Below are 16,448 nucleotides of genomic sequence, written 5' to 3'. Positions count from 1 at the left end.
AAGTAAAATTTTTTTGGAATAGTTATCTGTTGGAATTTAAGAAAAGACAATCTTTGGAATTAAATAATGCTACCACAGAAAAGGTACTGCTTTTTTCCCCCTGATATTCTAGGGCTGTGTATAATGTGTACTACTTAGTGCAGAGCATGGAGATATCAACAAATACGGTAAAGGAAAGGAAGAAAGTTTCATTTGGCAAATAAACCTCTAATTGTATCGAACTGCATACTGAAAAGTAGGTCAGTACTTAAATGACCACATATTCCTTTTAAAGTAATTAAATTGAATAAACTTTCCCACTTTCTACACATAGGAGGAACCAACACACCAAACTGATAGTACAATATTGCCCTCTGCTGGAACAACTAGGAAAGCTAAACCAGACAGAACATTCAACAGAACTTAAAACAACCTGGTGATAAAAAAAACTTTACCTCACTGCAAATAGTCCACACTGTGGCTGAAAATCACTTCTTTCTTTTAGCCCTACAACACTCTAACGCCTCTTTTGCAAAGAAGCCCTTCAAATATCTAAGGAGAGCAAATCCACCCCTCTGAGTTATCTTCTCCACAAACTGAATAACCCAAGTCCCAGTCACCCTCCCCCATTTGCAATGCACTAAATCATCTAAATGTGAGTTTATATTCTATTGCTCCTGTGGCAAATTATCACAACTGCAGAGGTTGAAAACAACACTAGTTGGGGCTGGCAGTGGCACAACAGGCTAATCTTCCTGCTGGTGTCGGCATCACATATGGGCACCAACTCATGTCCCAGCTGCTCCACTTCCCTTCCAGCGCCTTGCTTATGGCCTGAGAAAGCAGAGGAGGATGGCCCAAGGTCTTGGTGTCCCTGCACCCATGTGGAGACTTGAAAGAAGCTCCTGGATCCTAGCTTCAGATCAAGCCAGCTTTGGCAATTGCAGCTATTTGAGGAGTGAACTAGCAGATGGAAGATCTCTGTCACTCCCTCTCTCTTGCTCGGAAACAGAACAAACAAATCTTTAAAAAAAAATTACTAGTTTGTCATCAGCACAAGTGTATTTGGTTCTTTGAACTAACCTAGGTCTCACCGGGTGGCACTAAGGCATCAGCATGTTTCTTCTTGGAGGTGCTAAGGAACCTGCACTCCCTTGCCTTCTCTAGATTCAAGAGGCCACCAGCACTCCCGGCTTTTGGCTTCCCTTCCCCTATCCTAAAAAAAAAAAAGGTCAGGTTGCCACTTTCCGACTATTCTTCCATATGCACATCGCCTTCTCACCTAGACCTCAACAAGGAAAGGTAAAGAAAACCCAGAATAACTAAGATAATCTCCCTGTTTTAGGAGCTTGATGCACATCATCCCTTTTTCATGTAAAATGACACATTCACAAGCTCCTGGAATTAAAAAATTAGAAATTTAAAAACTAATTTGCTCCTTTCCTTTGTATAATCTCAACTTTGTCCGTCAGATTTTGCACATCAGTATAAACTGTGGAGACCTCAAGCATCCAGTTCTACGACTTTCCATATTGCTGTCTGTGACTCTCTGACCCTACCTCTATTTATTTTGCTTGCCATATCTTATTGCTGCCTATCAGTGTTTCATCAGCTACTGTGCCCTTTTTTCTTCTCTTTAGCATCACTCAGGTTGAAGCTGTCCTGACCAGATCAGAAGTTCCTAAGAAAACACACTCAGCAGAGACATTCCATCCATCTATATTCCAAACTCAGTGGAAAATGATGATGATAATGCTAACTGCAAAATTTTCTTCCTAAACTATTTTTTTAAAGATTAATTTTTCTTTTTTATTGGAAAGATTTACAGAGAGGAGAGACAGAGAGAAAGATCTTCCTTTCACTGCTTTACTCCCCGCAAAAGCTGCAGCTGAGCCAATCCAAAAGTAGGAGCCAGGAACCTCCTCCAGGTCTCCCACACAGGTGCAGGGTCCCAATGCTTTGGGCCATCCTTGACTGCTTTCCCAGGCCACAAGCAGGAGCTGGATGGGAAGTGAGGCAGCCAGCATACAGACACCCATATGGGATCCCAGCACATGCAACGTGAGGACCACTTAGGCTACAATGCCGGGCTTCTTGTTAAACTTTTAAATTAATGCTTTTCCAATGATGATAAATAAAAGTCATGGTTATAACCAGAAAGGAATTGGGAGGACAAAAAGTATGGCTAGGTTAACACAAATTTTTTTTTTTGTTTTATAAAAATATCTTACTGGAAACCACCTCTTTTCTTGCCTTTTTTTTTTTTTTTCAAATGGAGTGACAGAACAAGACGGAAAGACAGAAAGAGATGTTTCATCTCTTCCAAACGGCCACAATGGTTAGGTTAGACCAAACTCAACTGAGAGCTGAGAAAATCATCCAAGTCTCCCACGTGGGTGGCAACGGCCCAGGTGCTTGGACCGTCTTCCTGCCTTCCCAGGCACACAGCAGGGAGCTGGCTGGAAGGAGGGAGGCCGAGAAGTGGGGGTGGGGAGACTCCAATCTGCACTCAGTTAAGTGATGCTGGCACTGCGGTGACTTCAACCTCTGTGCCATAACACTAGCCCCTCTTTATTTCTTTTATAAGCAGAAATAAGCATCACCACACTGATTAAATATTTATTTACAGACCATGCATTTGGGATCATAATTTATCTCTTAGAAGTGGAAAAAGTGCAATCATTCAAATGACTTCATTGTATATTCCACTCTGAATTTTAAACTAACTAGATTCAACCAATTCTATACACACACTTATGTTCTACACAACAGTTCTAAATCAAAAACATTTACAAGATCTAAGTTGAAAAAAAAAAAGATCTAAGTTGAAAGCTACAATGTAGACTATGGCACTAAAAAACAGTCACATAGTTATATTCAAAATGCAAGAATATTGTGAAGGTATGTATATTTAATTTAAATTGGGATTCACTGCATGTAAGTTGGTAAAAAAGTAATTTATATACAGCCCAACCTGCAACTGCATTCACAACTCTAAGCGATAAAAGACAGTCACACGAGCAACAAAACATAAAAGAAAATCACATGAATAAACACAATTTTCTGAAGAATTGTGGGATGCAAAAGGTATCATGCATATGAAATAACAGAATTCTCAAATAAGTATTATTCCTAAGAAATGAATAGGGAAAAATCTATTACTCAATAACATAAATGAAAACAACTATTAATTCTCCAATAATTGGAATGTTCACATGTTTCTGCCAAATAGGCTACTGACTGGAATCAGTTATTAAAGGTGAACAGAGTATAAACAGAATAATCATATATTTAAATACAACATCTTTTATTTCCAACATGGAATGTAAGTGTCTCAAGTATCCACTACATATGAACTAAATACTGTTAGACTCATCACAAATATAAAAAACGGACAACATAAATTTTAATGTAAATATAAACTTTGGATGGTTTTGATGGTAAAATATATAGCTAAGTTTAGAAGTGTGTTTTTATTCTATTTTTGTTACTCAAAACACTGCAACTTTAAGTCACTTCGTTTTTTTGGAAGCTAGCTTCTGTTTGCCAAAAATTAGACATGATCAGTGAGAGATACAGTTAGGTCATTTCATTGCATGAACATTTCAGTGTACTTACATAAGCTAAAATGGCTACAGCAGCACCAGGTGATAAAATCTTAGGGCCCACCATTGATATGTGGCCCATGATTGATCCAACTCATAAGGCCATATGACTAAGTCACCAAGAGAGATACTACTTAAAAACCATTCTACTCTTTCACCTCCCAGCTTATCTTGACTATTCTTTCCAGCTTCACTGTATATGAATTCCACCTACCTGGGCTAAAGAACAACCGTATTAACCCCAGGGAAGTAAAGATTTAAAGTCAGGCGACTGAGTGACATGCTGGACTTCTTGGGGACAAGTTGTCTCATACACATACTGGATATGATTAGACCCATGCTTGTATTTTCAGACAAGGAGTGTCTCACTATACTTAACAGGAGTGACAAAGATAGGCTAATGTTTTGGCATCAGTTTTGACAGTAATGACCACTGCGATTTTTTTTTTTAAACAAAGGAAGAAGGCTAAGAAGGATGTCATTGCCCTCCCTTTTAGAACCACAAGTGCCATCTTTTTATATTTCACTGCACATAATAAAGGTGCATCCTAAGGGAAACAGCCTTACCCTAGAACGAAAACATACACCTGCCTCAAAGGATCTTGTCACATCTTTTTCTCTGTCATGCTCACACAGATCTAACACTCAAAAAATGTTTCCTATTGAATGGGGACCTTTAAGAAGGCTGCAATTCTGTGAAAAATACACTAATGTGAGTCAGCAATTCTTTATTCTTTTACTCAACATTTATTAAGTAGCTATAAACTGCTTCAATCACTAAATACACAAAACATGAAAAATATAATAAGGAATATTTCTATGCTCCCATTTTATGCTAATTTTCTCAGTTGCTTTTTAAATATAATTTTATGTATGCAAATGACCTTACCTCTCTTACAGATAGCTGTGCTGGGAAGGAGACTGAAAACATCAAGCTGCTAAATTCAAATCCGGAGGCCTCAACCTTCTGACACACCTAAGGAAGTATAACAATTACATAAATAACAAGAATTGCTAAAAAAAAAATTAATCTGTCAAGCTTCCCCATGGGGGCGGGGGAACTGTCACAAACATCCTGAGATGAAGTATTAACCAACGATGCTACCGCCTAACATCAGGAAGAATCAGAGCAATCAGGACTGACACCACAGAACAACCTGCTGAGTCCTGGAAGACTTCTGGGAGCCAGCATTGTGGTGAAATGGATAAGGCCGCTGGCTGCACAGCCAGCATCCCGTCTGGGGGCTGGTCCCTGTCCTGGCTGCTCCATTTCTGATCCAACTCCCTGCTAATGGCCTAGGAAAAGCAGTAGAAGATGACACAGGTTCCTGAGGTGTGGCTACCCCCATGAAATATCTGGGAAGAAGCTTCTAACTTCAGGCTGGCCTGGTTTTGGCAACTGCAGCCATCTGGGGGGTAAACCAGCAGGCAGAAGATTTTCGGTATCCCCACCTCTCTTACTTAAACAAATCTTTTATTAAAAAAAAAAAAAGACTTCTTTTGATCACTTAAAAAATTTTAAGTGTCTCCAAATAGATTAAAGCTAAACATAACCCAGTCACTTAAGTGAAAAAAAAGAAACGGGGACATAAAGATATAGACAGAGATCTCTTACCTACTGATTGATTCCCACAACAGCTGAGATTGCTGAGGCTGAAGCCAGTGCCCAGAATTTAATTCAGGCCCAACCAGCTAAGCCACCACCCACTGCCTCCCACAGTACACTTAGCCTGAAGCTGGAACCAGGAGCAGACTGAGACACAAACTGGAGTATTGTGTTACAGGAAACAAGTGTACCAAGCAGGGTCTTAACTGCTGCACTAAAGATCCACCCCTAACACAGCACTCCTGGCAGCAGGAAACAAAAGGCAATCCCACATCCAATCATTGACCCTCTACCATTGATCTTTTCTAGATTGTACTAGGTATGACTAGGCAAGACCTTTTCAGAGTGGGTTAAGCCAGTCATCTTACTTCAGATATCCAGCTCTAACTCCTGCCTGTACCTTCTCACCGAGGCCCCAGTGATGACTCCTGCTGCCTGGACTGTACCCCCAGAACCCAGCCCTGACTACTGCAGGCAAATGGAATAGGGAAAAGGATCTTCTGTCCTTTCTCTCTCAAAAGAAAAAAGCAATCCTTTCTAACTCCTTACCAATCTTAAATAGAAAAAGGAAAATAAACCACTATATTTTCCCTTCAGTTGAACACTTGTGATGGAAAAATGTAACTACATATTTCATTTATTTTCAGATAGGCTGATAAAAAGGTAATTTGAGAACAGCAGAATTTTTTTTCCTTCAAAAAAGCTTAGAAAATGGGGACTCTGTTGGGAAGGCAGCATTCCACGGGGTTTCACACACAGCTCCCTGCTAATGCACCTGATGATCCAAGTACTCGGGCCCCTGCTGTCCCATCAAAGCTCAGATGGGGTTTCCGGCTCCTGACCTCTGCTGGGTGCAGCCATGGCTATTGCAACCATGTGGCAGTGAACCAGCAGATGAAAGATCTCTCTCTCTCTCTCCTCCCCTCTTTCTCTGTCACTTTGTCTTTCAAATGAATAAATCTCTTAAAAACTTAACTTATAAAAATGTTCCAAAGATCTATTCCTGTGAATCAAACTTCAATGAATGTTCCTGTCCCTATGCAAACAAGAAGTATAGGCCTTGCAAGTGAAAGTGTCTACATACTTCCACCAATAATACAAACTAGATTATTCACCTTTTTAATGAACTCTTTCTCACAGAATTCTTGAAGAACTCCAAGACACACATTGCATACACGTGAAGTGGCATCCGCGGAAGCAACGCTTTCATCTTCAGACACAGAGTCCTTCATCTCTCCATTCTCACTTGGATTATCCGCGCCAGTCTCCAGATCTTGTAGTCGCATTTTTTTCAGAGGTGGGTTTGTGATTTCCAAAGTTAACTCATCTTTTTCAGTTTTCAGAAATTTTTGTAGGTCAGTGAGCAACTCCTAGAAAATTATAAAAGAAAAAGTAATATTCTTTTGACAAGGCATTTAGGATTTCAAGATGAGATGAAGCATAAAAATTAGGATATACAAGACCATATAATACCAATATAAATCAATTCTGGTACAATCATCTAACTTTATTAATCAGCTTTGGTTACAAAGGAATTTAAAAGAACCCTTGGAGCAGCTAATGTGTCGTAGCAGGCAAAGTCCTGTGGGCACTGATTGGAGTCCAGCTGCGTCTCTTCCAATCCTGCTCCCTGATAATGTATCTGGAAAAGCAGTGATGGATGGCCCAAGTTCCTGGGGCTCTGCACCCATCTGGGAGAGTCATAAGAAGCTCCCAGCTCCTGGCTTTGGACAACCCTAGCTCCAGACCTAACAGCTATTAGAAAGTAAATCAGCAGATGGAAGATTTCTGTCTCTCCCCTTTCTTTCTAATTCTGACTTTCTTTTTATCTTTTTTGTTACAAAGTCAGATATACAGAGAGGAGGAGAGACAGAAGGGAAGATCTTCCATCCGATGATTCACAATCCTAAGCCAGGAGCCAGGAACTTCATCCAGGTCTTCCACGCAGGTGCAGGATTCAAGGCTTTGGGCCGTCCTCGACTGCTTTCCCAGGAGACAAGAAGGGAGCTGGATGGGAAACAGGGCTGCCGGGATTAGAATCGGTGCCCATATGGGATACCAGAACATTCAAACCAAGGACTTTAGCCGCTAGACCATTGTGCCAGGTCCTTAATTCTGACTTTCAAGTAAATTAAATGAACATTTTAAGAAAGAGATGCTTAAAATTTATTTATAAGATAGAATTACAGAGAAAGGGAGACAGATCTTCCATCTGCTGATTCATTTCCCAAGTGACCATTATAGCCAGAGCTGGGATTGACTATAAAGCCAGGAGCAAGCAGCTTGTTCCAGATCTCCCAAATGAGCACTGGGTCTCCAGGGCTTTGGGCCATTTTCCGCTGCTTTCTCAGACTATCAGCAGGGAATTGAATCAGAAGTGGAACAGTCGGGACACAAACCAGCATCTATGGGATGCCAGTGCTGCAGGTGAACTAGTTTGCTATACTACCGTGCTAGCCTCGATAAATACTTTTTTCTTAAACACAAACATACTTACAAGCGAATTCTCTATATTACATTATGAACATATTTTCTTTTTTAATACTTATTTATTTTTTTTTATCAGAAAGGCAAATTTACAGAGAGGAAGATCTTCTATCCAATGGTTCACTACCCAAATGGCAGCAATGGGCAGAGCTGATCTGATCCGAAGCCAGGAGCCCCCCGACTCCTCCGGGTATCCCACGCGGGTGCAGGGTCCCAAGGCTTTGGGCCATCCTCAACTGCTTTCCCAGGCCACAAGCAGGGAGCTGGAAGGGAAATAGAGCAGCCGGGATTACAATCAGCGCCCATATGGAAGCTGAACATGCAAGGCAAGGACTTTAGCCACTAGGCTACTGTGCTGGGTCCACAAACAAATTTTGAAAAGGTTCATGTGTAAGTGAAACTGAAGTCCTAACTGAGCAGGAAGATTCTATAAAGAAACTGACTTGTTTATTTTTGTGCTAATTATACAAATACATTTAACTTAGCACATCAGAAATATTTGAATATGTACCCAATATAAAAAGTACCAAGAAGTACTTTTTCATAGTTTATTGAACAAATTATTAATTTGGTTTCTAGGTCAACTGTGAGTCTTTCAGCTGTATTAATTTCAGAGAACGTCAATTATAATTACTGACATATAAAATACCTAAGTTGTTGGGCCCAGCATAGCAGCCTATTAACTAAAGTCCTCGCCTTGCACACACCAGGATCCCCATGTGGGCACCAGTTCTAATCCTGACAACCCCGTTTCCCATCCAGGCCCCTGCTTGTGGCCTGGGAGAACAGTAGAGGATGGCCTAAAGCCTTGGGACCTTGCACTGATGACAGACTCAGAAGACATTTCTGGCTCCTGGCTTTGGCTCAGCTCAGCTCTGGCTGTTGCAGCTACTTGGGGAGTGAACCAGTGGATAGATCTTTCTCTCTGTAAATCTGACTTTTCAATAAAAATAAGTAAATCTTTAACAAAAACACCTAAGTAGTCAATTTTACTGGGTTAACTATCTCAATCACTGATACTTCATAGGTAAAATATTTGTTTAACGTGAACATTAACAGAAAAGTCAATTCAAAAACTAATTTTGAGGTTGCTTACTAAACAAATGCTGAGGATGTTGAAATGTGGCATCATCATTAAAAACCATTTGTGGGCCCGGCACGATGGCGCAGTGGTTAACGACCTCACCTTGCATGCCCGGGATCCCATATGGGAGCCGGTTCTAATCCCGGCAGCCCCGCTTCCCTTCCAGCTCCCTGCTTGTGGCCCAGGAAAGCAGTAGAGGACGGCCCAAAGCTTTGGGACCCTGCACCCGTGTGGGAGACCCAGAAGAAGTTCCTGGATCCTGGCTTCAGATCGGCACAGCATCAGCCGTTGCGCTCACTTGGGGAGTGAATCATCAGATCGAAGATCTTCCTCTCTGTCTGTCCTCCTCTCTGTATATCTGCCTTTCCAATAAAAATAAAATAAATCTTTAAAAAAAAAAACATTTGTGTGCATTAAGTTGAAAGAATCCCCGAGGCTGGTACTGAGTCATAGCAAATTCAACTACAGCCTGCAGTTCTAGCATCCCCTATGGGCGCTGTTGCTCCACTTCCCATCCAGTATCTTGGTTTCATCAAGGTATAAAATAAAGTTTTACAAAACTATATTTGGAACAATAATGATACATACAGACTTTTTTTCTCCCTTTTATATGTTTTTCAATTTTAGCTCCTACCTAGAAAGGAAAACATGGGATATTTGTCTTTCTGTATCCAGCTCATTTAATTCAACATGGTGTTTTATAGTTATGAATAGTTCTATACTTTTGTAGCAAATGGTAGAACTGCATTCTTTTTTTATAGCTGAATAATATTCCAATGTGTACACATGCCATACTTTCGTTATCCATTAACCTGATGATGGATCCTAACACATTTTACAAGTTTTGGTGAAAAGCAGGGAGTTAGATGGGAAGTGGAGCAGCCGGGATTAGAACCAGTCCCAATATGGGATTTCTACGCATGCTGCGTGAGGACTTTAGCCACTAGCCTACTGCGCTGGGTCCAACAAGCAATTTTTGGTAATATTCTAATTCAGCATCTCAGGAAAGGTGGACAAAAACATTAAATGTAGAACCAGCATCCGCTTCAAAGTCTCAACTGCTTCACTTCTCACCCAACTCCCCAGTAATGCTCTAGGGAAACCCAGAAGATGGTCCAAGAGTTTGGAGCCCTGTTACTCTTGTGGAAGATCCAGGTAAAGCTTCTGGCTTCAGCCTGGCCTCCCATTGGCCTTTGCAGCCATCTGAGTGAACCAGCATTTAGACCATGTAGACCATCTCTCTGTGTCTTCTCTCTGTAATTCTGATTTCCTGTAGCAGGACATTGTGACCCTAGAGGGTCAGCGAACACAGGATTACAGTTGATTGGATAATATTTGTATGAGAACAGTTGAGTGGACAGCATGTGAATGAGAACACTTGGTGAATAGACAAAACAAAAGGAGTTCCAGACAAAAGCATAGAAACTGTTACTGGTCTTTGTTGATGAGCTCAATACTTTCTTCCCTTATCCCATATGACCCTCAGTGTATAAAGTCTGATGCCACTGATAAACTTCGGCTTTGACCATCAGTCAGGGTCCACGCGTGTTATTATTGGCTCCGTGCACCAAGTCCATCGCTGCGGGATGGCGACAATTTCCAAATTAATCAATGTTAAAAAAAAATGCACTGGAGAATTCCTCCACAAAGCCCCTACACTAAATATTAGACACATCACTTAGGATGGAATCAGACTTATAATACCATTTTTTTAAGGTAATGGTTATTCCAAAATTATCACTAAATGTAATTATTTCCTTGCATTTTTTTTTAATTATAAAAGAATTGTTTGGGGTATTTGCTCTCCAAAGTACAGGTATTCATTTGAAACACAGAGAAGTCTTAACTTGGAAAAAGTGGAAATACCTTATAGGGAAGCTTGTAAGGAGTGTGCAGATCCACACCGCAGAATCGGAAGACACACCTCGGGCAGGTCCCTGCACTCAGCAACAATCGCGCCACAGGTTTCTTCTCCTCGGCCAGTGGAAACATACTAAATAATTCTACCTATAGAGGAAAAAAAAGTCAAAACACAAGCAGCCTTATTGCTACAGACACTCTCACTTTTAGGGACAAAACAACTCTAACGTCACAAAAGACTATTGATACTCTCCATTAATGCCCTTTTCATTATTCTAAAAACACTCCCTTTGGACAGGTGTTTTGTACCCACATGTTACATCAGAGTGCCTGGAATGGAGTCCTGACTCTGCTTTGGACCTAGCTTCCAATTAGAGTGCCCCTCTGGAAAGCAACACATGGCCAAACACTGGGGCCTCTGCTAGGCACTGGAGAATCCAGAGTTCCTGGCCCCAGCCTTGACTGTTGCAGGCATTTAAGGAGGGAACCAGAGGATGGAAGATAAGTTTTGCTTGTTCACTGTCACTCTCTTGCTCTACCTTCCGAATAACGACAGAAATAAAATACAAACATGAAGAAAGTCTATAAGCTAGATCAAGTAAAATGGTCTTAAGGTCAAGGATCCCATACGGACGCCAGTTCATATTCCAGCAGCACTGTTTCTCATCCAGCTCCCTGCTTGTGGTCTGGGAGAGCAGTCAAGGACGGCCCAATGCCCTGGGACCAATGTGGGAGACCCGGAGGAGGCGGGAGGCTCCTGGCCTTGGCTCGGCTCAGCTCAGCTCTGGCCATTGCGGCCATTTGGGGAGCAAATCAGCAGGTGGATGATCTTCCTATCCATATATCTGACTTTCCAATAAAAATAAATTTTTTAAAAAACAAACAAAAAAAATCAAACTGACAAGCAGATGCAAAAACATCAACTTTGCTTTGATGGTATTACAGCCAAATGGAAATGACCAAAAACTGAATAAATTTGTTCCTTCCATCCACTAACAAATCCTCCAACCAAAAATATTCAGTGCAATATGAGATCATTTACCTATAATATTGTCAATTTTGCAACTTGAATAAACTCACATAGAAAAAAACTACCATATCCCAACGAGGGGAAATTCACTCAGTCTGTTGCTAGGAGTACCAAAAGTTTAAATTATCTAACTGCTCTTGCAAAAAATAGGTCTTCCAGTCAGTGAACTCATTCCTTTACAATGATGACAACTGTGATATGTTGTAAAGCAATGATGGCATGGCAATGAGTGGTACGATGGACACCATCCTATAAAAGGCAACAGAGCCTTTTAATCCGTGTGATTTCATAACTCAAAGGAACTTGCTTCAAACTCGTACAAGGGTGAAGCGCTTAGCCAACAGCTTACTCTGAAGACATGATTGTTATCATTAGCCTATTTTCCAAGACTTGAAAGTCACTGCTCTTAAGTGTTTAAATGTTTGTGGCTACTTACCAAGAGTACATTGTTCATGTAAGATAACGAGAAAGGGGCCGGGCGCGGTGGTGCAAGTGGTTAAGGTCCTCGCCTTGCATGCCCGGGATGCCATATGGGCGCCAGTTCTAATCCCGGTGGCCCCACTTCCCTTCCAGCTCCCTGCCTGTGGCCCAGGAAAGCAGTAGAGGACGGCCCAAAGCTTTGGGACCCTGCACCCACATGGGAGACCCGGAAGAGGCTCCTGGCTTCGGATCGGCATAGCATCGGCCGTTGCGCTCACTTGGGGAGTGAATCATCGGACGGAAGATCTTCCTCTCTGTCTCTCCTCTCTGTATATCCGCCTTTCCAATAAAAAAATAATAAAAATAAATCTTTAAAAAAAGATAACGAGAAAGACAGGAGTACTGTTCCACCTTATTCTTCATCATAAAAACCAACAGCCAGAACTACAAGCACAGAGATGACCTCTGGCTGGGCTCTAATTCAGCTGAATCTGTGAGTTCATAAGGAGAGGTAGAGGAAAATAAATCAGCTTCTATGGGCCCAACAGTGAGTATTTTCACATACTAGCAGTGGAAACACTTATTCTTGAGTAAGTTGGACTCTCAGATAGTTTCAAGAAATTATACAATATATACTCTAAATAAATCTACATGAGTTTATTCAAGTTGCAAAACTTGACAACATGCACTGTGCAGTATTATTCACAGGTGCAAGCTAAATGCCTTCCCCCAGCCCATTTAATCTGTTAGTTTGATACTGAGAAAACTGGGATCCTACAAGGCACTAAACATAAGCAATTTTTGGTGTTTTCTTTTTTTTTTTTAAATATATTTATTTAAGAGTTACAGAAAAGATCTAGCTGCTAGTTTACTTCCCCCCAAATGGCAACATGGCCAGGCTGTGCCAGATCAAAGTCCACAGCAGGAGCTTCAAGTGGGTCTCCCACGCAGATGGCAGAGGCCCAAGTATTTGTGTTGTCTTCCACTGTTTTCCCAAGCACAAGAACAGGGAGCTGGATCAGAAATGGACAAGCAAGTTTCAAATGGGATATCAGCTCCACAGGTGACAGCTTAACCCCTTGTAGCATGATGCTAGCCTGCCATAGTCCAGCTCCAGCTGAGCTTGGAACTCAGAAGGGCGCATGGATGAGGCACAAAGAGGAATGAAAACAGACCACTACAATTCCAGGATCATACTGGACAATGTGAGAAAGCTGTCCCCTTTATTTATACAGAAGCAATCACAATCTCCGGCACAGACTTTTGAAGTCATGGTCAAATGGGTGTATCCAAGAATAATTCTGCCATTTGTTTCACCTAAAAACTCAATTTAAGTTCCTACTACAAATCTTGTATCACAAAAAGGAGAACCTAAACATCAAGGAAAAAATGAAACCATAAACACAGATCCCTTCATTAGCATAATAAGGTCAATGCAGACAGCCAAGATAGCATGAATAATAAATGGCCCTTTGGCAAGACATTAACCTCCAAGCTCACAGTGATAGTTAAAAGCCAACTCCACAGCAGCAAACAATGCCAGAATGGATTACAGAATTCTTCTGTAGGGTGGTCCAGTGTCCATGCAAAGGAAGGTGGAGCTGCATTCAGGTGCTGTAGAGACATCCTCTGGGCCTTGCCATGCAGCAGGAAATTCCTTGCAGCCCTGCCTGCAGCGGAACAATACTCTTCACACCTTCGTGTCCCCCACATCCACTATATGGATCCCAGCACTGGCCCATCCACTATATGGATCCCAGCACTGGCCCTTGTGTAAGGATTTATTCCGATATCCCACCCTGGACCCTGCGCCATTTCTTCTTCCTCACAGCTCACAGAATTCGCGCCAGTCCAGCCATCCACCAATCAGATGTAACCTGGCATTCCACCTGAGAATCCCACCCCCAATCTCCCAGCCCCTTCCCCAACCCCGCCCACTCACCAATCATCCCCAGGCATTCACCTGCAGGCACCAATCCCCTGGGCCTTGACCTTAATCCCTCCCAATCCCCGCCCCCCACACCTGGCAGACAAAAAAGGCCCCCAGGTGCGGTTCTCTCTCTGTCTCTCTCTCTTCTTGGGTCCTCTCCCTTTCTCTTCCTCTCTCTCCTCCTTCTTGCCTCCCTTCCCCCCCCTTCCCCTTCCCCTGTTCCTGCCCCACTCGGTTCTCTCTTTCTCTCTCTCTCTCTTTCTTCTTGGCCTTCCCTTCCTCGCTCTTCCTCTCTCCTCCTTCTGGCCTCCCTTCTCCCCCTCCCCTTCCCTTTCCCCTTCTGCTTCCCCTGTTCCTGCCCCACTAAGGCCTCCAGGTGCGGCTCTCTCTCCCTCTCCCTCTCCCTCTTCCTGGCCTCCTCTTCCTTGCTCTTCCTCTCTCCTCCTTCTGGCCTCCCTCCCCCCCCCCTTTCCTCTTCCCCTTTTCCTGCCACGCTGGAATAAACTTCCCAAGATATGTCGTTGCGTCTGGTGTTTTCAGCTCACGGTAAAGAACCAGGTTGTGGGAATTAGCTGCGCGTAAAGTATCGTCATATCCTATGATCTATAACTAGAACTCTTCCACTGTTTTAAATAACTAACACCTGAATGTAAACATTTGAAGCATTTATCAGGGGCAGATGCTTGGCATGGCAACTGAGACACGCTTGGGACACTTGCATACCACACTGAAGTGTCTGTGTTTGAGTCCCATTTCTGCCCTACTAATGCACACCCTTGGGAGGCAGCGGCTGACGCCCCACGTGATTAGATTGATGCTACTCTCATGGGAGATCCAGTTTCTGGTTGCTTGTTGGGTCTGGCACGTCTGTTTCTGTCGGCCTTTCCAATAAACACAGTGCATCCCCGAGAGCACTTCCTTCACACAAGGCTGTTTGTGTCTTACCCTGGGAGGCACAGCGACCGGGAGAAAGCTCCCATCCACTGCTTCACTGCCCCGGTGCTGGCAGAGGCCTGATCAAACACCAACAGGCTGAAGCTGGGAGCCAGGAACTCTGTCAGGTGTTACCCCTCCTTTCCATTAGTTAAAAGGCTCCATTTGTTTACCTCGAAGACAAACAAATACACCCTCCCGCGTAAACAAATCAATGAGTCCTTAGGAAGAACATTTTTGTAGCACTTTCTGGGGGCACTTGGTCACATTAAAAGGCATTCTCTCTTAGGTCTAAACACCTAATGTTGCGCCTTCAGTCATCCATTAGAATAAAGGGATGGTACGAAATCAATGGCACCTCACAATCTCCTGGCTCTGAGAACTTTCCAAACCTGTTGTGAATTGCAAAACCACCCAACGACAGCCAAACAACTTCAGACACAATGGGCACCTTCTTGGGTGTGTGTGTGAGACCGAGCTAGACTTGCAAACCTCTCCACGTCATTTTCACCCAGCCACAATGCAGCAGCACACCCCCCTGCCCCGAAGCATCTTGTAACTTAAACTTCTGCTGTTTGGCCTTGATGAAATTTTTCATCGTTTGGACCTAAGTTAGGAGCAATCAGTTGTTCCCCCTGAGGCTCGTTATCTTTGAAAGGAAGACTCCCACACACGGTTAACTTCCCCAGCGCCCTCTGACTTGGTGAAGAGCGTGGTTTTCCTTCCACACGTCTGGTTTACACACGAAGCTGCATCAGAGCAGCCTCCCCGACCTGTCAGAGGCCCCGACTCCCTGCTCCACACGCCCACGGCAGGAAGCTCCGTCTCTGGGAGACTGGAGGAAAGGTTCAAGTTTTCACCACGGCGGGATGAAGAAGAACACAAAAAAAGTGAAATCGTAAGATCTGGGCATCGCCGGTGCCGCGGGGTGGGTGTGGATGTCCCGCGAAGCAGGTGCACACCAGTGCCCCGCCAGCCCTTGTTACCCTCCAGGCAGGTCCTCGTCAGCCCTGCCGCCTGAGCACCCCAGCAGCTCGCCCTGCACCCCGCGCCCCGCACCCCGCGCCCCGCGCCCTGCACCCCGCGCCCCGCGCCAGCAGCAGCCGGCCAGCCCGCCCCGCCTCACCTTCTCCCGTGAGGCTGGCGCGTGGGCTGCTGATCCGCGGCGGGAACGGGGAAGATTAAAGCCCACGCACCGCCTGTGTCTAGCAATTGCGTCCCCGAGGAAACGCGATCCTCAGAACCAAAGAGCCAGGGCCCTCCACCTCGCGGAGACCGAGTGGATTTTGCCGTGATGGCAGTCGGGGAGATCTGCTAAAGTCTAGGTCTCGCCGCTCCAAACACCCCCACCCCCGCGTGTTGCCCCGCGTGCCGCCCCGCGTGCCGGAGCAGTACCTGGGGCATTCCTCCTGATTCCCAGAGTCCAGTCAGTCCCCAACCAGCCGCCCCGGGCTCTGACGTCTAGGCTACTGTAGCCGCTGCCAGAACTATCGATGAGCCCTTGCGCAACCCCC

The 16,448-nt window shown here is 43.8% G+C and overlaps 1 protein-coding gene across 2 annotated transcripts in view; it reads right to left on the bottom strand.

Annotated features, from left to right (window-relative positions):
- The window catches only part of PUS10 (pseudouridine synthase 10), a 66,624-nt gene extending 50,240 nt beyond the window's left edge, over positions 1-16,384 (bottom strand). Inside the window, exons 1-4 of one of the 2 annotated variants that reach the window (XM_040993398.1) lie at positions 16,330-16,384; positions 10,628-10,768; positions 6,306-6,560; positions 4,474-4,560 (exon numbers count right to left, since the gene is read on the bottom strand). In XM_040993398.1, the coding sequence (XP_040849332.1) occupies positions 4,474-4,560; positions 6,306-6,560; positions 10,628-10,768; positions 16,330-16,338 (492 nt within the window). In that variant the 5' untranslated portion in view covers positions 16,339-16,384. Of the gene's footprint in view, positions 1-4,473; positions 4,561-6,305; positions 6,561-10,627; positions 10,769-16,060; positions 16,301-16,329 lie in introns of those variants that run through there. The other variant, XM_040993397.1, reaches the window with a different exon arrangement.
- Positions 16,385-16,448: the final 64 nt, after the last annotated feature.

The sequence above is a fragment of the Ochotona curzoniae genome, unplaced genomic scaffold, assembly GCF_017591425.1.
Source record: "Ochotona curzoniae isolate NIBS_2020 unplaced genomic scaffold, NIBS_Ocur_1.0 contig_883, whole genome shotgun sequence".
NCBI classification, from domain to species: Eukaryota; Metazoa; Chordata; class Mammalia; order Lagomorpha; family Ochotonidae; genus Ochotona; species Ochotona curzoniae.
The sequence above is the reverse complement of the archived record's forward strand: the minus strand, read 5'-3'. Positions and strand labels throughout refer to the sequence as shown.